Below are 23,784 nucleotides of genomic sequence, written 5' to 3' on the forward strand. Positions count from 1 at the left end.
TGTGGTGATTATGGCTAAGAAGGGTGCTGATAGCAGCCATTAAGAAATCAGAATGTATAAATGGCAGAACAAAGCTAAGTAGAGTGTCAAAGGACAACCTGAGACATGCAATAGGTGCCCCTAGTGGGTTAGGGGAAGGGGACACCATGGTGGTGGGGGGTTGAGGGTAGTGTGGTGGCAGGGGGTGGGGGGAGAGAAAGATGGAAAGTGAGATTTTTTTAAAAAGTGGAAAACTGAAATTACGGTTTAAGCAACTAAGTGAACAAATAAATGAAAGGAAATAAAATAAATGGAAACGGGGTAAAGGTGGTGGAAAGAGTTCATGCTCTAAGATTGTTAAACTCAATGTTATGTCTGGAAGGCTGTAAAATGCCATATTGAAAGATCAGATGCTGTTCTTCCTGTTTGCATTGGCCTTCACTGGAACATTGCAACAGGCCAGGAAAGGACATGTGGACACGAGAGCAGGATGGTGTGCTGAAATAGCAAGCAACAGGAAGATACCACGGGATCTATGCTAGGACCTCAACTATTCACATTTTATATTAATGATTTGAAAGAGGGAACTAAATATATTATCTCTAAATTTGCAGATGATACAGAGTTGGGTGGGAGGGTGAAGAGGATGCAAAGATGCTTCAGTGTGAGTTGGATAGGCTAAGTGAGTGGACATCTGGATGGCAGGTGCAGTATAATGTGGATCAATATAAGATTATTCAATTTGGTAGAAATAATAAGGCAGATTATTGTTTGAATGGGTGTAAATTGAGAGAGGTGGATACTCAGTGAGACATTGGTGTCCTCATGCATCAGTCATTGAAAGTAAATGTGCAGGTATAGCAGGCAGTAAAGAAGGCAAATGGTACTTTGGCCGTCATAGTGAGAGGATTTGAATGGGTGAATAGAAATGTCTTACTGCAATTGTATAAGGGACTGGTGATACCATACCTGAAGTAGTGTGTGTAGTTTTGGTGTCCTTATCTGAGGAAGGAAAAACTTCACAAAGAGGGAGTGCAAAAAGATTTACCAGGCTAATTCCTGGGATGATAAGTCTGTTATATGAGCAGATATTAAGACTATTAAGATTGTACTCATTGGAGTTTAGATGGGTGAGTGGGTATCTCATGGAAAAGTATTAAATTAGAACAGGATTAGACAGGGCAGATTCAGAAAGAATGCTTCTGATGGTGGGGGGAGTCCAGAACAAGGAGGCCACAGTTTGAGGTTAAGGGGTAAACCTTTTAGGACTGAGGTGAGGAGAAATGCCTTCACCCAGAGAGTGGTGAATCTGTGGAATTCACTTTTACAGCAAATAGTTGTGTGATTTGAAGAAGAAATTAGATATAGCTCTTGGAGCTCAAGCGATCAAGAGATGGCGGGTGGGGGGAGGGGAAGGGGCAAAGAGGGAGGAAGGGTGGAAGGCAGGATCAGGATCCTGAATTTGATGATCAACCGTGATCAAAATGAATGGTAGAGCACGCTTAAAAGGCCGAATTTAACATTGAAGGGGCTCTTAATAGAAATAATGGAAGTGGTCGTCAGTGTTATTAAGTGACACTTACTCAGCAACAATCTGCTCACTGACACTTTTTTTTTAATGTTTTACTCCATCCTTGAAGTTACAAAGCTGATGCTCAGAGGGGACCAGGCAAACACAAATCCATCCCTTGCTTAATCCAAAGACCAAATTCAAATTCCAACTGAATCCAATTCATGGTCTCCACACTGACGCTCACCCTGGGTTCCACCAGGGTACTCAGCTCCTGACCTAATTACAGCCTTGTTTCGAACATGGAGATAGCAGCTGAACACCAGAGGTGAGGTGACAGTGATTGTCCTTGACATCAAGGTAGCATTTGACCTCCAATCCCATGAGGCAATGGTGGGGTCAAGGCCCCTGCCCACCCCTATTTTACTGATCGGGTCCCTCAGCTCAGAGTAGTCTGGCCGCCATATTGTTGTGTGTGGCAAGTCATCCAATCTCCAAGCAGAAGTCCCGTGATCCTGCCTTCAGGATACTTAACATAATTACAAAACTCCTTAGGATTAACGTCTTTGCTTTTATAAACACAAAACACAGTTTGTTTTACACTGTTACTAGTTGCGTCTCAAATGAGATGAGCTAGATCAGCCTTATTTAGCAATATTTGAATTCTAAGAGACAATAATATAGAGTAAATCTCCAAACCACTTTAACAATTCTTCATTTCTTTGTATTTATGTTGTAGGCTAATAGTATGCAGTCAAACTGGGACCTGGGTTCAATTCCAACCTTGGTCACCATCTGTGTGGAATTTGCACATTCTCCCCATGGCTGCATGGGTTTCCTCTGCGTGTTCCGGTTTCCTCCCACAGTCCAAAGATGTGAGGGTTAGGTGGATTGGTCATGCTAAATTGACCCTAGTGTCAGGGGAATTAGCAGGGTAATATGTGAGGTTACAGGGGTATGGGGTTGGGTGAGATTGTGGACGGTGCAGACTCGGTGGGCCGAATGGCCTCCTTCCGCACTGCGCAGATTCTATGATTGTGTCCTTCACAGCTTTAGCAAAAAAGCCCAATTTTCCAAGCCTTTCTTTTAAGAATAACCTATCAAACCTGATATCATTTTAATGAATCTTCAGCTATTTAAAGGTGCCTTGTTCACCAGGAACTATTGCTAATTTTTTTTTCTGGCATTGATCAGGTTTCACTAATTTGACTGCATACTGGGCAGGATTTACAGTGCAATCTGCCTCATATTTCACCGAGGCAGGATCTTCTGGTCCTGCCGTCGTCAATGAGGTTTTCCATCAAATGCATTCCTCACCACCATGAAACCCACGGCGGGTGTGTGCCTCCGGCTGGGCTGGAAGTTCCCGCCAATGTCAACAGCCGAAAAGATCCAACCTACATGTGATGTTACTTCACCTTTACAATAAGGATATACCTAAAGACTTTGACTTACTTAGAAGAAGGGGAGAAGGATTGAAGATTACAAGAATAATGGTGAAAGACGATGTCATAAAAAGATTGCTGTTGCCCATTCTTATCCTTCCAACAAAATATATTCCATATTTGGGACTTTTGGAATAAAAATGCACCCATCAATCAAGCTTCACTACAGAGGCTGAAAATATTGCCTTCTTTACTGGCATTTTACATAAGCAGAATGAATATATAAGCCAATGCAGCCCGAGATGGATTTGCGTCCTAGTTTGTTAATACACTGTGCTTCTCGGCAGATAGTGGATGACAAGATGTCAAACCTGATCATGTAGTCAGCAATGTTTGTACTATTCAGTTGAAAACAGCTGTCCCATTAACTTCCAATGATCTGACAAAATTCCTGGCTGGACTGTCCACTCTACCAACTTAATTGGAAACCAGTTCCCCTGCAGTGCTAGGAAAGCTATGGTGACACAATATAGCAACCCTAAGGAAATTCCCAACCTGAGAATAACTTGAATCCAGTTCTGACAAAACCTATAGTGATAAAATAGTTTATAGTGCTTTATCCAAGCTGAATTTTTTGCTTTTATGTTAGGGTGGCCCATGCCATTTCTTTAATAACACACATGAGTAGTGTACTTTAAGCCACGTTCATTATAGTGTAATTGTCCAGCAAGGAAAATTTCTTGAGCTAGAATACTCCTTTACCTTATGACAAGTGCCTGAACATGGGTCCCTGTTAGGGTGGAACTATAAAAGGATTAAATATCTAAGTACTACATTGTTGCAAGGGCAAAGGAGTTGAATACAAAAAATAACAAAGAACAGTACAGCACGGGAGCAGGCCCTACAGTCCACCAAACCTGTGCCGATCATGTTGTCCTACCTAAACCAACCGTCTGTATCCCTCTATACTCCGCCCGTGTGTGTGCCTATCCAGATAGGTCTTAAATGTCACTAACATATCTGCTTCAACCATCTCACTTGGCAGTGACGCCAAGCATTTTTTCTTTCAGCTATGCAAATCCCAAGGCAAAGCAAAGCAATGCACTTGGCAGTTAAACATGTAGGCGCCATTAAAATTGTCTAAAGATAAAGAACGCTTGAAGAAACACTATAAACTATTTTATTGTAACAGGTTAGCAATGTCTCTTCCAGTGAGCAATTTTGCTTGATCCATCTCAAACACAGCTTTTATGATGATCCATGCATAATATTTCTTTTATTAAATTTCTGTCAAAATAGGTTTTGTGGAAAGTCATTAAAGAGATTTGTGCAACAAATGAACTTCAAACAATTAACATGGGAGCAGGGGCTGCACGTCAGAATTGTATATGATTGAGGGACAACTGCTTTCTAGCAGATTAATGACCTTCTGCAAGTTGCAGAATAAAATCCAAACTGCAATTATCACCATAGCAACATTCAAAGCAACATGGCACAAAGAATCAACAATCTGCCTTTTTTTCTGAAGGAAAAGCAGTAACACTGAATACACTCACTCTCATTAATGGTAACATTTCTTCAAAACTGCAATTCCATGTGTTTTTCCAACAAAAAAGTTAGTTCATTGAATAATCATATATGACATCATCAAACATGTTTTATAAATTGAAAAAGACAGACTTTGCTCTTGAGAGACTTATGGAATTTTTTATTTATAACATGCACTGTATGAAAGAAAGTTATATCAACCCATTCATGACGGATCTGTGAGAATCAAACATTTTATGAACACATTTTTACCTGGGCTGGTGAATATTTCACATTTTCCAGTTACTGATATGATAATTCAGATTTTAATAGGGATTCTTGCAGCTTTTCAACCCCTGAAGCGTAATTCAGTCAATGTTACCCTTGTGCATACAGGATTTCAACTACTTTCCTTTCTTTTGCATCTCATCTACAGCAAAGCTATATAGTTCCAAAACCAGATGAAATGAAAAAAGACATTATACAGATATGGGCACCAAGCAGGAAAAAAAAAGCCAGGGTTCAAAATCATTTTGGATAGTTTCAAAGCAGTTTGTATTTTAAAATTTTAAAAACATATTTATATTCCAACCATTAATCGATTCTTTCACAAATGAATAGAGAAAGCTTTGCAGAAACTCTTGCCATTGCACAGTTGTAATGTTGTTGGGTTAGTTGGAAAATAACGAAGACATTGGCTGCAAAGTAGGAGCAGGTCTGAAAATGAGCAGAGGTATTGCAACAGGCAATTAACCTGCAGCCGTTGCTTCCAATAGGTAGCACTAAATTTCATGCTGGCTGCAAATTTGTATGATAAGCTGCATGCAGCACACACTAAACATATTCCTGAGTGGCTGCATGCCCGAACAGTGATCTCACATTCGTGCAGTGCTAACACCACGCAAAGGTAGCTTCCAACCTACAACTCTTGAAGTGACGATACAAATTGATTGGAAGAAGTACTGGTCTTGTTGCAAAAGAAAGAGTCAGAAAGAAAAATACTGGATTAAGGCACAACTGAGCTGAGAACATGCTCCAAGTTTCTCTGACGCCGATCTGCTGGCACAGTGGTGACGGCGGAAAGGAGTGACGTTTTCTACCACAGGGGGCCAGCAAGCCCTCCATACAAATGCTCAGAAGATAACAGGAATTTGGATGCAGTGATGGAAGAAATTCAGTGACCTCACAGGAATGGTCAAGATCAGTGAATTAATCTTCAAACATCATACCTCACCAACTATTAGCCACACATACTGCTCAATTTGATGAAGCCCCCAGCATTTACCAATCACAATCTCTATCAACTGTGCCTGATGTATCATATTCAAAGCTTCACCTTCCTTCACATAATTCACACCAAGCCTTACATCCATATCACACACAGCTGGCACTCATTGCCAACTGTTCAATCATGACAACCATATACCCAAATATATTGCACCACATTCACTGTCACAGTTCTACCTTTCTTGCAGGGAAGGTGACTGGGATGTTGCCTGAAAGGTATGATTCTGTCAGGATAGATCAGTCTGTGGACAATGCCCCCAATTTTGATGCAAGTTCCCATACGTTGGTGAAGACGCATTGACTGGTCTAACATTGATCTCTGTCTCAAAATTTTCAACTGATCAAGCAGTGAAAGATTTTTGGGGAGATAGTCCCAAATTTGTGTGAAAAAATGCTTCTTGACATAATCCAGTTTTAAATTAAAATTCTGCCTCTTTGTTTTAGATTCCCCCACCAGAAGAAATACTTTATCTGTGTCTACAACATCAATCATTTTTATCACTTAAAGAACTCAAGAACATCACCTTCAACTATCTAAACTCAAGAACTTAAGTCACGTTCATCTAAATTTTACATATAATCTGGTTTTCTCCCTTCTCGTGACCGCATCTTAACAAGACAAGGCTTGTCAGTGCAAATTGCATCATATTTGCAAAATAAATGAAAATGTGCAAAATCTGAAAATCAGAAATAAGAACGGAAAATGCTGGTCAGTGAATATCTGTACAGATGACAAAGGGTCCACATCTGAAATGGTGCAATTTGTCTTTTGTCTTTATGGCTGCTAACTGATCTTCTCTACAGTTCCTGCATTTACTGTTCTTACTTCATTTTATCAATGGCAGCACCCAAGCACCAAAATAGTTATTTGATTAGCGATAAATAGATCACTTTATGGTTGTCTTGCCAATAAACTTGGCAGATCTACAATTTAAAATCAAAGAGAAATGTGGAAAATTGACTGCCACTATGCCCCTCCACAGAGAAAGACTTAGAGAATTAAGTGGACAATCACTGATGACCTTTTAATGAAGTTACACTGAAACTACTTTAAAAAAAACTATGTACTTGTAATTGCAACCACAGTGCTGCCTAATGAAAATATCAATTCAACACAGCTGTTCAATTAACTTTAACTTGCAGCCACATTACCCTACACTGCAATAATTGATCTTTAGAATGTGCCTTTGGTACAGCAATGACCAAAGAGAGTGCTGAGAAGGTACAAGGCAAGAGGAGAAGACATTATGTGTTGTCAAGGAACATGTCTATATGCTGTGATTGGAGAAGACTGTTTGGAACAAAACAACATTTTAAATTTATAATTCAAGTAATGTTCACCTTTCAAACTTAAATCAAATTCTTAAAATAATTCTAACTTTTACTTCCTATTTTCTATGATGATTAGCTTCCAACTTTCATTTGTATTTTGACTTAGAAGAAGTGTGTATTTTCTCTTGTGTGGTGTCCCTTTTAAAAAAAAAGTGGCCTGGGAAGGATTTGAAAGAGGGTAACTAGATTTCTTAATTATCACATCATTCGGTTCCAAGAACGCCCGTGCGATCTGGGATTGCCAATGGAATAAACAGTTAATAAGTAAAGGATAAATAGAAAGCTAATTACAGTGGGCTGGGGTCAGCTATTTTTTCTGCTTGGCAGTTCAGAACACTTGGAATTAGTGCAAAGAATAAATAGACTAGGTTATATCCGAATGAAACAGTTTTTTTTGTTTGACAGTCTTCAGACATATCTTGGTGATGAAGCAGGTTTCTGAGAATACAACCAAGACTATGGTGGAATGCTGTGGATGTAATGGGATCTCAACCCGTGATGAAGATCAGTAGGAATCCCATGTCGCCTCTTTTAAGGAAGGCTGCATCTTATTCCAATCAGGCACTTGACAGGCCAGCAGCGGGATGTTCCACAGGATCACAGATCCTGGGGAAATAAGTCCCACCTACCAAGAGCTATTTTTCTTCCCTTTTAGTTCCCACATGTTACATCATTTACTGTCTGAAAGGATAGAAAGTAATGTTGCTGTAACACCACGATCAAGCGATCCTATTTCCATGGCCATGTTATTTGTTATTACAAATGTGCCTCCTATATTGCTAAGTTAAACACCATTCCAATTTAATATTCAGATGAAGCTTCCACCTATTTGAAGCCAGCAATTCCATTAAAATTGTTGGCAGAAAATGAGGTGGGCCAAAAATAACTGGACGTCTAATATAATTAGACTTTTCCCCAGTTTTCCAATTGGAGATCTATTAGCTTTGTCAGTCACCTTCCCTTTCTCCTCCCACATGATGAGATGAGACAAGGAAAAGGTAATGACATGTATGAATGTCCAGAATCATCTTTTTGCAGTCAGCAGAACATTTCTGAACAAGTTTCAAGTTCACGTTTTCATGCATTCTTGAACTGCAGATATTCCCTGAAGTCACCTGGAAGGATCTTGTGCAAAGCAGCTCTTTATCACTTGTGACCGTTACAGTTACAGGAAGCCCTTGAAGCTGTCCACAAATCAACACGCAACTTAGTCACTGCACTTAAAAAAAGATAATAAAGACAGGCCTCTGGGTCTGAATCGCATGATCTCCAGAACAACAATACTGCCTGAGGTGCCACTGGACTTAAAATGTTGCCCAGTCACGAACATGTCTTCCTTATCCATTTCATACAGCATATAGGAATACCTTCATTTTCTATCCTCCCAACTTTATCAGTTGCAAATTGTAAAGCAACAGCATCATGGTTGATTTCTAACCCAACTGAGTGATCTAGTAAGCATCTGGGTTGCATCAAACTGCTACAGTATGATGATTCAAGAAGGGTCACCACCATCTTATTACTGCAAACAGAAGTGAACAATTAATGTTAGTCTACCCAATGATACCCACATTCCTAAAATGAATTTAAGATCTGATCAGATTTGCGGAATCCTGCAACATGAAGGTTTTCCTATTTGTGAGTTTGACTGCATAGAGCTCAGAAACAAGCAGCATTTTGAATGAAACTACTGCATCAACTGGCAATCTTGAAGAATTTTTAACTTACTGATAATGAGAAGTAGAGCAGAACTTTCTACTCAGACAAGGAATTGCACATTTGGGTGATGTCACCAAGGTGCATTATATACATGGGAAAAAGGAACAGGATGGGCAGGAAGAAACTTTTCATATTTCCTTTGGAAATACTTTTACATTTGTGTTGTTTGTAGGACAAAGAGAATAGTACCCTGCAAGCAAAGCTACATCAGATTCAGACAACATGCAGCCATCATAATCTTAGAGCAGAGCCAAATAGGCAGAAGAATGTTTAACTGGATTTGCCTGAGGAACTCCGTCTTCATAAAATGTAATTCACAAGACAGGCTGTGACAGTCACGCAGTATACTGGAATCTAATCTTCAGCCAAACTGCATCGCAGGCATAGTCAAGGTCACCTCAGTTTTCAACTTCTGTGCCTTGTTGCCCATTGCACTCTGTCCAGAAGACATCAACAACATCTGTCAATATTTAACTCACAGGTGTATCAAGTAGGTAACTGATATCCTTTATGCCAAAGAAAGCAATTCTATAATATTTCCTATGGACTACCAGAGGCAACATGAGAGGTCACTACATTATTTCTAAATTCACGATTCCTTGAAGCGTAGGGGCATCAATGTCACCTTCATGTGCCAATGGATTGGGGGCATTGTCTTAAAAGTGAGACCTCTTATTTTTAAATTAAGATGAGGAGAAACTTTTTTTCCTCTTAAAGAGTCGCTGATGTGTAGAATTCTCTTCCCAAGAAAATGGTGGAGGCAGGCCCTTTGAATTTATTCAAAGAAGATTTAAACACATTTTAGTAAGGTGAAGGAGCCATGTATTATGGTGGGCAGACAGGAAAGTGGAGCTGAGACCACAACCAAATCAGCCATCATCTTATTGAATGGTGGAGCAGTCTATTTGAAAGGCCAAATAGCTCACTCTTGTTCCTATGCTATATGTTTCTAGGATCCAGATGAAGAATAATCACTTGCAGCAAGGATATAAAAATGACAAGTAGGAGGTGCATTCTGTTGTTGCAAAAACACGTTAGAGTCATTCATCAGACTTCCTTTATATCTCCTTAATTTTCATTCATCCATTACATCAATAAAACTGTGTTCATCTTCATCACGCCATCACCAAAAGTAACTTCAGTTGTAATATACTTAGTTACAGATAAACTAACAAGTATGTCATCCTTCTCATCCAGCAACATATTATTCAATACCACGGAAGAAACTCATTGATTAGAGTCAAACATCAGTGTATCCAAATTTTAATATTCTAAGAATTGTTGTATTCAGTTCAGTGGATCCCTTTGTTGATCTGTGTAACAACGATAGATTTTGATTCTGAACTATGCACTTTCTCCATCCTCTTCTCATGACAGAAGTCATTGAAGTTGTTGGATTCCTGTGTCCTTAATAATCCCTCTGCCACCAATGCTCAGTTGAAGCAGTCTACAAGATGCATTGCAGCAATTCACCAAAGATCCTTATACAGCACATTAAACCCATGGCCATTTCCATCTAGAAGGACAAGGGCAGCAGATACATGGTAACACAATCACCTGCAAGTTCCCCTCCAAGAAACTCATCATCCACACTTGGAAATGTATCACCATTTCTTTGCCGTTGCTGGATCAGAATCCTGGAATTCCCTCCCGAACAGCACTGTGGGTCCACAGCACGTGCACTGCAGCATTTCAAGAAGGCAGTTCCCCAGCCCCTTCTCAAGGGCAACTAGAGATGGATAATAAATGCTGGCCAGCTAGCGACACCCATGTTCCATGAATGAATTTTTAAAAATATAGTAAGGTGGCCCCCTATCTCCATAAAGGTGGGTCACAAAGATGTCCAATTATTATATGTTCTTGCATGTTTTCCGATACCCCTATATTTATTTCGATGGGTGGTATGAGGTGTAGGTATGTTGTCATTCTTAAGCAGTTGATAGCTGCTGCCTTACCACGCGTACTGATTGCTATGAACATAACAAAAGAAATCAGAGCAGGAATATAGCCCCTCAATCCTGCTCCACTAATCAATGTGATCGTGAAAAATATTCAGCCTCAACTATACCTTCCCATATCCTTTGATTCCCTGAGAGACCAAAAATCTATAACATCTCAGCAATAATGGAACATTCATGTCCTTCTAGGGTACAGAATTCCAAAGACTCACAACCTTAAGAGTGAAGAGTTTTCTCTTCATCTCAGCCCTAAATGATCAGTCACTCACCCTTAGACTGTCCCACGTGCTCTAGCTTCCCCAGTCTGGGGGAAACAACCACTTGGTGTCTATCCTGTCAATCTGCCTCTGAATCATATATGTTTCAATGAGATCAACTCTCATCCTTCTGAATTTTAGGTAATAAAGGCACAATTTGCTCAGCCTCAGAGGACAACCACCTCATCCCAGGGACTGATCGAGTGAACTTACACTCTACTGCCACCTGTGCAAGTATATCCTTCCATAAGTATGGAGAATTTCACACTTGGCATGTGGTGGGTCCAGAAATGGATGTAAAATCCACTCCTGGGCAAAATTGTGTCCTCAACGCTGATTGAGTCAGCCCAGCAATGAAACAGGTCTTCCAGTTGGCCTGACAGTGAGAGTAGGGGTGGGAACTAGTTGGCCACCAGGTCCATTGCAAAATCAGGATCAGGGATGGTGGAGAGGGGAGGCGCAGGAGAATTGTCTAAAAATACTGCAGGCAGCACCTGGAGAGCAGCCAGTGTTTGTGGGGGAGACAGAGGGAACTTTCTGCAATTGTAGAATTGTTTGTGAGAATGATCTTCTGGTGTGCACTGAAGCGGATGGGCAAAATAGTTGGGCACTGTGTCCCAAGATGTAAGTGCCATATGAGCTGCCAGGGTAAAGGGCATTTCTATAAAAATAGAAAATTGCTGGGAATACACAGCAGCCTTGACTGACACGAAAAAGCAAGTAGGCTTACATTAACACTGCAATGAAGTTACTGTGAAAATCCCCTAGTCACCACATTCCAGCACCAGTTTGGGAGAATTTAGCATGGCTGATGCACCAAACCAGCATCTCTTTCAGACTGTGGGAGGAAACTGGAGCACCTGGAGGAAACCCACACAGACACGGAGAGAATGTGCAGACTCTGCACACACAATCACCCAAGCCGGGATTAGCACCTGGGTCCATGGCACTGTGAGGTAGCAATGCTTGCCATTGTGCCACCCACCCACTGTATCCTGTGGTCATAGATAATCGGTATGTTCATTGACCATTGACAAAGACGTCTGGTTCATCTACTGGTGCCTCGATGGTTACATGAGTGCAATCTGTGGCACTCTCAATATGGGGGGAGCCTCAAAGTCTCTGGCTGGCCTCATCTGTCTGATAATGGATAAACGTGAGAACATGTGTGAAGTGAGTGTCAGTGATGAACTTGATGCAACTGGGCGATTGGGACACACCACACAGATCCCTATTAAGCCCTGGAATAGAAATTGAGAGCCACTGTGACCTTCAAAGGCATTGGCATGAGGTGTCTACCCACATAGCTGTAGGTGATTTCTGGCAAAATCATTTGGCATATTGCTGTCCCTGTGTCCCTACGGTGCCAGAGCCTCCTTCAGCACCAGACCTTTGACAGGTTGAGGTGGTTGAAGCTGCTTATAGTTTCCATCCGCAAGGTAATGGTGTCTACTGTAGACCCTACTGCTTTGACTTCCCTGCTGGCCCTGCACCAACTAAGTCCGTGCCTCTCCTCCTAAAGTTCTCTCCCTAGGATATGTCCACACTCACCTGGTCTTCTCTCCTTTCTGCTCTACTCTCTCTCTTCAGGGAGGTCCCAAAGACTGAATATACTATCCCCATTAAAAGAGATGTAAAGACCTGTGCCTAGCTACTAAGGGTGACTGTGCTGCAATCTTCTAACAAATCTTCCAGAGAAGGAGATCCTCAAATACAGCTGGGCAGACTGAAAATGCAACAGCAGTCAAAATGAATTCTGGCAGTACTCCAAACCATGACAACAGCAAAATCGCAAATGAACTGAAATTGTCTTTTATCCTTGGATAACAATTTGATAAAACCTACCACCCGCCAGCCTATTATACCTGTGCTATGAGCATAAAATTGCACAGGCAGTTTAAAATCACGATCAACAGACTTTTTAATGGTCTTAATTGGTCCTTTAATTGTCAGCAGACGCAGCTCCGACTACTGCACTCACCTGTTTGACCTCAATATTGCATGCTTGCACAATAGCATCAAAGTGCACACCCAACATCATTTTGTACAATTTTACATCTATTTGGGTCAGGCACTCAGAACATAAAATTCAGGCCAATGAGAAATGAAATTTGTAAAGCCAAATTTACAGTTTTCTCAATGCATTTTCCAAGAAATTGAGAAACTTTCTTGTCAAACTCAACAAAGTACCTACATCGTTGGGTGGCACAGTGTACAGTAGTTAGCACTGCTGCCTCACCGCATCAGAGATTCAGGTTCAATTCCTGGCTTGGGTGACTATGTGTGTGGAGCTTGCATGTTCTCCCCATCCATGTCTGTGTGGGTTTCCTCTGGATACTCCAGTTTCCTCCCACATTTCAAAAATGTGTGGATTGGATGTATTGGTCATGCTAAATTGCCCCTTAGTGTCAGGGGGACAAGTAGCATAAATATGTGAGGTTATGGGGATAGAGCCTGGGTGGGATTGTTGTCAGTGCAGACTTGATGGGCCAAATGGCCTCTTTCTGCAGTGTAGAGATTAATTGATTCTAAAACCAAAATACTGTAGACACTGGAAACCCAACACAAAAACGACTCGAAATGTTAATTCTGTTTCTCTCTCCACAGATGCTGCTGAGTTTTTCCAGCACACTCTGTTTTTATTTCAACAAAATACCAATTAAGCCTCCCCTTGTTGTTCCACTCTTCCTCTGGAATGAGGGGGCAACGTGTGCAGATGCACCAGTTGTTGGTAGCTCCGTTAGATAACATTGATGAGATCTGAAGCCCTGCTCCAGGCTGGCTTTGAGACCCTCATCCACATATGATCCATGTATACTGCCTAAATCGGGGTAATGGACAATGCGAGGTGTTGAGCAAATGTTGCTCACACCACCTAGACGTGACTTGTGTTGAAACACCTGGTGAAGAAAAAGAGTGAGAAAGTTTGTGTTGTGTGATATCCAAGGGCCATTTTAACACTCAATCACTTGTAGTGGAGAAATGCATCACAAAAAATTGCAGATAGAGAAATCATGGGTCATCTGTCTGCGATTTCCTTCAAGTGCTAGGCCAGGGCAGCCATAAAATGAAGTTGCTGAGAATTCTTTCCTGCCCCTAATTTCATTTCCCTCTACATTTTCTGTCCACAATGTGCAATCCAATCACCCTGTGCCTATACATTTAAGATGCTGCAGCTTTTGTTTTTGCATTGTCTTTATTTCTTGTGGACATATGCCTGTACCTTATCCTAATCGTCTCCTGTTTGAATATTTCTTAACATCAAATAAATCTTGCTCTCCCTTTTGTTAAATTCAAACACAACTGGATTATTTTATTCTTTACCTCCTGGGCATCGAGTATTGCCTGAGTGGAGTATATAAAGAAAACTTGGCAGGGAGGATGGCGCACCAATAACAGAACCGGCTGGATATTCTCTCCATTGAAACAAACATCTACCCAATGAATAAATACTTGCAGCATAAATTGAAATTGAATGTATGTAGAATATACTGTTTATGTGACATCTCAGAGAAATTAAATAATTTTTTACTTCCTATGGTAATAAGGAGATATTCAATAACCTTCAAGCAGGAACTAAATAGTTGTTGTAGATGTGCTGCCTAACTGCTACCTCCATTCCTTTCCCAATTCTGCAAATTAAGCTCTCCCTGTGACTGGATTAAGTGCCTTCAGTAAATCCTATGCATATGCTGCAGGCTATTACTGGAATTAATTAAGTATTCAAATGTTGGAAATAAGTTGTCCTTTCTCCATGTTCCTTATTTCAAAAGATATCAGGAAAATAATCATGATCACTTAGGGCCCTATATTCATAGAATCCCTACAGTGCAGAAGGAGGCCATTCAGCCCATCAAGTCTGTACTGACCACATCCACCCAGGGCCTATTCCACACATTTACCCTGCTAATCCCCAACACTACAATCAATTTAGCACGGCCAATCAACCTAACTAGCACATCATCTTCAAAAGAAAATAGGAAAAATATATATTTTGCATTATAATTAATAAACAGCAAACAAAAGATGCAGTCCTGAATGACACTTTGTTTCTAAAGGACTGATAATCATAACTCAGTTTAAATATCAAAATATCTGTAAATCTAGTTATGGAGTGTGCATATTTTATAACAAGTGACTCAACAGGAAAAAATGTACAGACAAGGGACTGCACATGCTGGTAACTTATGTTAAGCAGAGAGTGCCAAACTTTGGTAAGAGAATAATCTCTCGCTTCTTATTTGAAAATCTTATTTGCTGCTGTTTACCCAACCATTCTGCCAATTTCTCACTGAGCCATCTTCAATGCTTTCCTCCCTCAGAAGTGTCCAGAGGGGCAAATTTTTCATATACAAGATAGTGAGTGTTTGGAACGAGCTGCCAGAGGAAATAATAGACACAGGTAAAATTTTGTCTTTTAAAAAGCATTCAGACAGTTATAGGGATAAGATTTGTGTAGAGAGATATGGGCCAAACACGGGCAATTGGGATTAGCTTAATGGTAAAAATTGGGAGGCATAGACGTGTTGAGCTGAAGGACCTGTTTCCATTCTGTAAACCTCTATGACTCAGCCTCTGCAACAAGCAACCTCTCAACATCCCAATGATCTCACCCTCTCTGCTCTGAGTTCACTGTCCTTCTATCCTCCCTTAGTCACTCTCCATGCAAACTCCACAACCCATATGCTTGGCCATTCCCCTTAATGGTACCATCTTGCATGGACTTGCTAATCCCATTGTATCAGTCACACAAAAAATTCACTTACAAAATCACATCGTCTAGGTTTTGGCCCTCCATTTGCTATAACACTTCTGCATCCCATGTGGTCAACCGCACCCTCATCTCCACCTTGAATATCCTAGTCCCCATTATTCCAGGTGATGTCACCCAAGCCATCCCCCTAGCGTAGTCCTTTTTTTTATTCATTCATGGACATGAGCACCGTTGGCTGGCCAGCATCTATTGCCCATCCCTAGTTGCCCTTGGGGGACAGTTGTGTGTCAACCACATTACTGTGGCTCTGGAGTCACATTTAGGCCAGACCAAGTAAGAATGGCAGATTTCCTTCCCTAAAGGACATAGCAATCCAGATGGGTTTTTCCGACAATCAGCAATGATTTCATGGTCATCAGTAGAATCTTAATTCCAGATAGTTTTTTAAAATTAAATTCAAATTCTGCCATTTGCTGTGGTGGAATTTGAAACCAAGTTCCCAGAAAATTAGCTGAGTTTCTGGATTAATAGTTCAGCAATAATACCACTAGGCCATCGCCTTCCCTAAACCCATGTACTCTTGAGGGTACAGCCTCAAGATAAGGGGGGGGAGCAGTTTAGAACAGAGTTGAGGAGGAACTTCTTCACTCAAAGGGTCGTGAATCTCTGGAATTCTCTGCCCGTTGAAGTGATGGAGGCTACCTCACTAAACATATTTAAGTTACGGGTAGATAGGTTTTTGGTAGGCAAGGGAATTAAGGGTTATGGGGCGAAAGCGGGAAAGTGGAACTGAGCCACTTCAGATCAGCCATGATCTTATTGCATGGCGGGGCAGGCTCTAAGGGCTAAATGGCCTACTCCTGCTCCTACTTCTTATGTTCTTATGTTGTTCATGCAGCTCCCTTAAGCCCATGGGATGCTAATTTGAACAGATATAGTAGACAACTGGTTCAGCATTCACCACCAGATCTGCCTAAACCACATAAAGCATCATCAGGTCCTACCCTTATCTATCAAAACTGCTCACTTTTCAAAAACAATTGTATTTATCCTGCATCTGTAGTGTAATAAAATCTCCCAAGGTGCATCGCAGGAATGCTGTTGAAGGCACAGCCAAGAATGATGCAGCAATTAAAATTGCACTGTGCAAGTTGTCAGAATTAGATAAGCTCTGATAACCCAGAGGACTGTGAGGCTGGAGGAGAGTGCAGACATAAGGAGGCTGGAGGAGAATGTAGAGATAGGGTGGCTGGAGGAGAGTGTAAAGATAGGGTGGCTGGAGGAGAGTGTAAAGATAGGGTGGCTGGAGGAGAGTACAGAGATAGGGCTAGAGGAGAGTGTAGAGCGATAGGGGGGCTGAGGGAGAATGTAGAGATAGGGAGGCTGGGGGAGAGTGTAAAGATAGGGACGCTGGAGGTGAGTGCAGAAATGGGGAGGTCCTGGAGGGATTTTAAAACAAGGATGAGAATGTTAAAATCAAGCTATTGCTTGATCTGAGCCAACGTAAGTCAGTGAGCACATGGGTTAGTTAGACAAGGCTTAGCATATCGCGACATGGGCAGCACAGTTTAAGATGACATCAATGTTACAGAAGGTAGAATGTAGAAAGACACAGCCATGATTGCATGGGAACTGTCAGATCTAATGGTAACAAATGCATGATTGAGGGTGTTGACTGTGGATGGGCTGAAGCGGGGCAAGGTTGGGAATAAGCAGTCTTGGTAAGATACGTGGTTGGGAGTTCATCATGGGTTAAATATGGAACCAACATGATGAACAATTTGGTTCAGATAGGAGAGAGTGAGAGAGACTGATAGAGTCAGTTGCTAGGGAACAAAGTTTGGAGCAAGAACTGAAGACAATAGCCCTGATTTTACCCGTACACTTGCCCAAGGCTCACAGAACAGCATTCTCCATTGGCCTTGGATACAAACTTATGAGCCTTGGCAACTATGCTAGGAAGATTCCGACCAAAATCTCAACCTTCCAAAAGTTTGTCTGGAGAAAATTCCTGCTTATCCAGTATTGAATTTTGGACAAGCAATTTGATAACTTAGCAGCAGCGGAGAAGTCAACTGAGATGGTGGTGAAATGGAGCTGGATGTCATTAACATACGTGTGAAAACAAACACAGAACTTCCAAATGATGTTACCAAGTGGCAGCATGTAGATGAGAAATAGGAGGAAGCCAAGGATAGATCCTTGGGGTGCGCTAGGCGTAACAATGCAGGACCAGGAGGAGAAACCTTTGCAAATAACTATCTGGCTATGGTTCAACAGATAAGAATGAGACTAGGTGAGTGCAATCTCATTTAACTGGATGATAGTGCAGAAAGGTTTGAGGTAAGATAATATGGCCAACCATGTCAAAAGTTGCAGAAAGTTTGAGAAGGACAAGGAGGGACAGTTTACCTCGGAGACAGTCACATAGGATATAATTTGCAACACTGCAGGAACAGAAACCTGATTGGAGGGATTCAAACGTAGCTTTTCAGAAAGATGACCACCAATTTGGGATGTCCAAGTACTTTGGACAGAGACGGTAGTTTGGAGACAGGGAGGCAGTTTGTATGGATAGTGGATCAAAGGTTTTTGGGTAGAGAGGTGATGACAATAAATTTAAAGGAGGAGGGGTTCTGCATCGAAAGAGAGAAAATGAATAATGATACCACCTTACAAGAGGGCAAAGGGGGGAAATCCTTGGTCAGCAGTTTTGTGGGAATAGGGCTGGGAGAGCAGGAGGTTGGTTTAATGGACCATGGGTTGAGCTCAGAGAAGGCATGAAAGAAGACAGAAGAAAAACTGAAAAAAGCATCAAGTTCAGAACTAGGACGGAGGAAAACTTCAGAGGAAGTTTGGTGAGCAAGTAGTGTGGAACCGGATGGCAGAGAAAGATGATCGTGATCTTAATGAAAAATAATTCTTTTGATTTCCTTGCATTTAATAGTGGAAGTAACAGTGGAGAAGATAGGGCAGATGGTTTGCAGTAGAAATAAGAAGCCAGGGTTACTTTTGCATTTCAAGGTTTTCAAGGAATAATGAGCACTTTAATAGATGGGTGCAATAGTGGTATTTGTATTCCAGCAAGATTTGGCAGTGAATAACCATTCCAGCAGCATCAAATGGGAAGGAGTCCACTGAAGGAAGTTTCCCAATCCTGCAGAACATCTCGGAACTTGTGGCAGCCCAGACAACTTTAGTGACATCAAGATATTAGAAACAGTTTCAAAGATATTGGTAGCTTCCTGGCAGCAAACAATGCTGTCAAAGAGATTGAAGGAAACCACTTACACAGTGCTTTCAGGTCCTGACTGGGACCATTAGTTCTGTACTAACACCAACCAGTACCTCTGCTAATCCAGGGACCAGCAAATGTTATTGTGGGAGCTACAACAGTGAGTGAGTTTCAGACACAGCAATCTCTGCCAGTGCAAGAGGGCAACTTTCAGAAGCTGCTTAAAGCTGATTCAAGAATCTTTAAAGCTACAGGCTTTAGGTCAAGGTTTTGGAAATAATACAGAGGGGGTTTGTTGTAACACTATCAAGATTGAGAGACTTTAGTTCTGTGAAGAGGCTGGAGAAGTGAGACTTTCCCTCCTTAGAGTAGAGAAGATTAAGGGGATATTGAATAAAGGTATCAAAAATTCAAGAGTTTTGATGGAGCAGATGAGGAGAAGTAATATCCACTGGCAGAAAGGTTGGTATGTAAAGGACACAATTTAAAATGATTGACAAAGAGTTAAGAGGAGGAGGTGAGAAGAAATTTTTTAATAAAATGAATGGTTACAATCTGGAACAGGTCTGCTTGAAAAGTTGATCTAATAACAATTTACAGAAGGCAATTTGATATCTACTTAAAAAAGGAAACAAGTTGCAAACATAAGGAGAAAGACCAGGGAACTGGGACAAATTGGTGGATCTTTCAAAGTGCCAGCAGAGGCACAATTTGTCGAATGGACTCATTCTGTACTGTGCGACTCTATTCACCTCTTTCACTGCTGTGCTGATACTTTTAAATCCTTTTCATTATTAAATTCACTGACTCCATGTTTGACCTCTAGTAAAATACTCATTTTATGTGCAGCTGCAAAATGCTGCCTGATTTCATTATTAGTCACGTGAAAAAAAAATGAAAGACATTTTTATCTCACTCCCAGTTTGCCATTTTCACATCTTTTTTTCGGAGGGCTCAAGTCTCCAGAGCAGTGTTAAACACAGATGAATAGTTATTTGGCACTTCCTTCTGTCATCGCACCATTTTGTATTCAAATATACCATTTTCTTTGCAAAAAAATTTGTGACGTCTTACTATGTGATATTTTTGTATGTTAAAACTTTCTACTTTCAGCCACAGCAAAATGTACTGATTCTTATAATGATTGTTTGCTGGTTTTTGTAACTCAGCCTAAAACAGCCCACAGCATTTTCAGGAACCTTTAAATGTAAAAGAGTTCCATGGCAAGTCAAAAGAAACATCAAGGTGAGGTCTCTCAGTGAGAAACAGCAGGGATCAGCCTACCAGTTGCTGAGTTAGCAGTATGCAATGTTTCCAATAGTAAGGTTTAAAAAAAGAAGTGGAAACATAATTTATCCATGTGGTAATTTATGCATGGCGCCATGAATGTGTGCTTATGATTGAAATTTATTTTGTCACACAAATCTAGCAAGTAGTGATTAATTTTTTAAAAATGTCAAAAGCATGGTCTCAAATAAATTGCAGACAAAGCCAGTCCCCCCTCAACAATGTAATAAACAGTAAGAAATCTGAGCATATCACGGCTGCCCTATTAGCATATTTTTTTTCACTTACATGCAAAGTTAAGTCCAAGGAAATTGATACGCTCACTGTTCTGCTTTACATACTGGAATTGCATTACCTAGAATTGCTTATCATTATTGCAAGAATGCACAAAGGGAAGTAATCAGAGGATGGAGAATTACTTTTCACTCCAGTTGTTTCACTCCTTTTTAGTAACACAGACATTCCGAAGCATATTTGGAATTGGAATTGAAATTGTTCCAGTTTCAGTAATTAAAAAGAAGCACTGTACAAGTACAAAGTTAACAAGTTTCAAGCCAAACCAGAGATGAGAGGAAGCTATTTTTCCCCCTCAGCCTAGTCGACATGAGAAAAACAGATCTATTCAAAAATGAATTGGATAAATGATGTGGTTAGAAATGGGAATTTAAGTTATTATGAACGTAGATAATCAAATACTTGATGGAACGCAATGGTTCCTGTGCTACTTTAACTGAAGAAATGTCATCTGGAAAACAACTAGCCAGGGTTGAACAATGGATACTGATTAGAGATTTTCGAGAATTTCACTTGATTAATTTTGGGGACCAGGGAGCACTTGCACAAAACTTTGCCTCAGGAGATTAAACAGATGGGCTAGAGTCCACGAAAAGGTAGATCACACACAGTCTCCGAAAAGAACATGTTTGATGGCTTAATATGGTGTTATGACTTAAGTACATCCAATGTATTGCTTCTTGCAACAAAAGCATATCTAGAGAATTTGTGGCCTGTACAATTTTTCAACCATTAAAATGATCGGTGTACATTAATTCTTAATACGTGCTTCAATGCATGAACCGCTGCGCCCATAATGCTAAGTCACAAAATGTGCTCCAGCCCTACTTCCTTGTCTTCTCAAAATAGAATTGGGCAAACCTCTTTATATTAGAAAAGGAAGGAACGCTAAGAATAGTATACTATATTGTCAAAATGACACAACACAAGTGAAAGTAAGATCCACTTCAAGTAGATACACATCATCACATGGTACATTTGTTTCAAATCTAAAACAAGTGTAGAAATACTCAGTTGTTGAGACAGTGCCCTTTAAGAGGCTGAACGTTGCTGGATATAATTACAAAAATCTGCATTTCATCAGAATAAGTCGCAATACAATATAAAATTGCTGTAAGTAGCAGTGCAAAACTGGGAAGAGGAATTTTTGTTTTCTTTCTCCCCCCTCTGCAATGGAGTATCCTTTTCAATTAACTGATGCATAAAACTTTTATAAACCCGGTAATTGGAAGGCTCCTAATATAACTGCATTCACAAGCAGTTTCAAATTCCTCACCATCCACAGAAACAAATGTGACTAAAAAGGTCAAACTTAACCTCTTTCATTTAACAAAGGAAGCTAATAACTCTTCTTTATGTAAAGTAAAAAGCATGATGTTCTGTGACAAAAAATGATATAATTTTCAAAAATCTCACTGATCACATCCATCTTGCTGGAAATATTTTTCTCTTTGTTTCACAGAGCTTTGCTGTGCCTGAGGAAAGAGGACTTTACTGTGGACCCAGGAATGAGATCCAAATGTCAGACCCAGTTACATTTCACAATTGAGGCTTGATCTTTGGGCAGCCATAGTTTAGCCCTTACAGAATTAACATCCGTAATTGCTTATCATTAAGCAGAACTGGATTTCTGAATCCTGGAGTTAATGAAATAAAGCATTTTTCTCCCTCATTGAAGTTAACGGATTTGTTACAAGCTGATGCTAGGGTGCCTGATATTTCTTTTGATTGCCCTATACCACATTTGACTAAGTGTATCTTGTGGCCAAGAGATTTAGTGTAGAAATTCAGCCTCTCGTGCCAAAATATGCCTGAGAGTCTTTTAGCAGTTGGGCTGTCCAGTTCACGGTGGGACAGTGATTAGCGCTGCTGCCTCACACCTCCAGGGACATGGGTTTGATTCTCGGCTTTGGTCACTGTCTGTGTGGAGTTTGCACATTCTCCCCGTGTCTGCGTGGGTTTCCTCTGGGTGCTCCGGTTTCCTCGTACAGTCCAAAGATGTGCGGGTTAGGTCAATTGGCCACGCTAAATTGCCCCTCAGTGTCCCGGGATGCATAGGTTAGAGGGGTTAGCAATGTAAATATGTGAGGTTATGGGGATAGAGCCTGGGTGGTTTTGTTGTCAGTGCAGACTTGATGGGCTGAATGGCCTCCATCTACACTGTAGAGATTCTATTCTATGAGAAGGCACATGACTGGACTAAAATTAGTCATAGGATTTCATTTCAGTAATTTAGGCAAACTGATAGTGCCTTCATAGGCAGCACGCCCATTTGAGGAATTGAATATTGGGTCACAAGGCTTGCAGGTAGCAGCCTGATGTCTGGATACGTTCACATTTTCAGTTAACAAGAAGGTCTCTGGTTGAGTTTCTTGTATTTCGTTTCACCTGCCGTCATAAAGTGAATTAGTGGCCATGAGATTAATTTGCTAATGTCTGTACCAAATCATCATCAATAATATAGATTTACAATGATTCACATTTATGCAACACCCGGAATTACAAGAAAGTCAATAAATTTTTGAAATGAATCATTTGTTTGATATAAAAGACACAAACATATTTTAATTTTTTTCTCCGCCAATAAGACAGCAATCACCTCCTCCTTATGGAAGCCTTTAATTTTGATGATAAATGTTCCTATTTGACATGCTGTGCACTTTATGGGAGCTGCACAAATTACACGTTTTTTTCTTACCTGAACTGCCAGATGAGTCCATTTGTCGGAGTGGATTCTTCCGCGTGTATTCACCACTACTGGTAGTTGCAAGCCAGATGATGTGCGGTAATAAAACATAGATCCTCTTTCTGATATGGTTAGCCTGAAAACTGTTTGATTATTGGTACCTTTCTCGATAACGGTCCTAAAGAAAAACAAATAGCATCAGTAAATATAATGGACCCTCCTAAGCATCAGTACTTTAATCCAGAAAATCTGAACAAATAGTGGGTGCTAAATGCACTATATAGGTTTGGGGATGTGAATAATCAAATTAGGGGAGTATGAACCCTGAACTAAACAGCAATGTGTACACATACAGCATGATTCGGACTCTGACAAGAAGATTATTTTATTAGTTTTCTGAAATCTGGCTGATTTCTCAGTAAAATGTGTCCATCAATGTCACCTCATAGAATCCCTACAGTACAGAAGGAGGCCATTTGGCCAGTCAAGCCTGCACCAACAACAATCCCACCTTTTCCCTTTAACCCCAAATATTTACCCTATCAATCCTCCTGAAACTAAGGTCAATTTGACATAGCCAATCGACTTAACCCATACATCTTTGAGGTGTGGGA

At 40.6% G+C, this 23,784-nt stretch overlaps 1 protein-coding gene across 1 annotated transcript in view; it reads right to left on the minus strand.

The window, feature by feature from the left end:
- The window catches only part of ush2a (Usher syndrome 2A (autosomal recessive, mild)), an 815,153-nt gene that overhangs the window by 769,410 nt on the left and 21,959 nt on the right, over positions 1-23,784 (minus strand). The window contains exon 3 of the mRNA XM_080200528.1: positions 23,183-23,348. Coding sequence (XP_080056654.1) covers positions 23,183-23,348 — 166 coding nt within the window. The remainder of the gene's footprint in view (positions 1-23,182; positions 23,349-23,784) is intronic.

This window comes from Carcharhinus amblyrhynchos, chromosome 12, assembly GCF_965287045.1.
Source record: "Carcharhinus amblyrhynchos chromosome 12, sCarAmb.v2.hapA, whole genome shotgun sequence".
In the NCBI taxonomy this organism is placed as follows: Eukaryota; Metazoa; Chordata; class Chondrichthyes; order Carcharhiniformes; family Carcharhinidae; genus Carcharhinus; species Carcharhinus amblyrhynchos.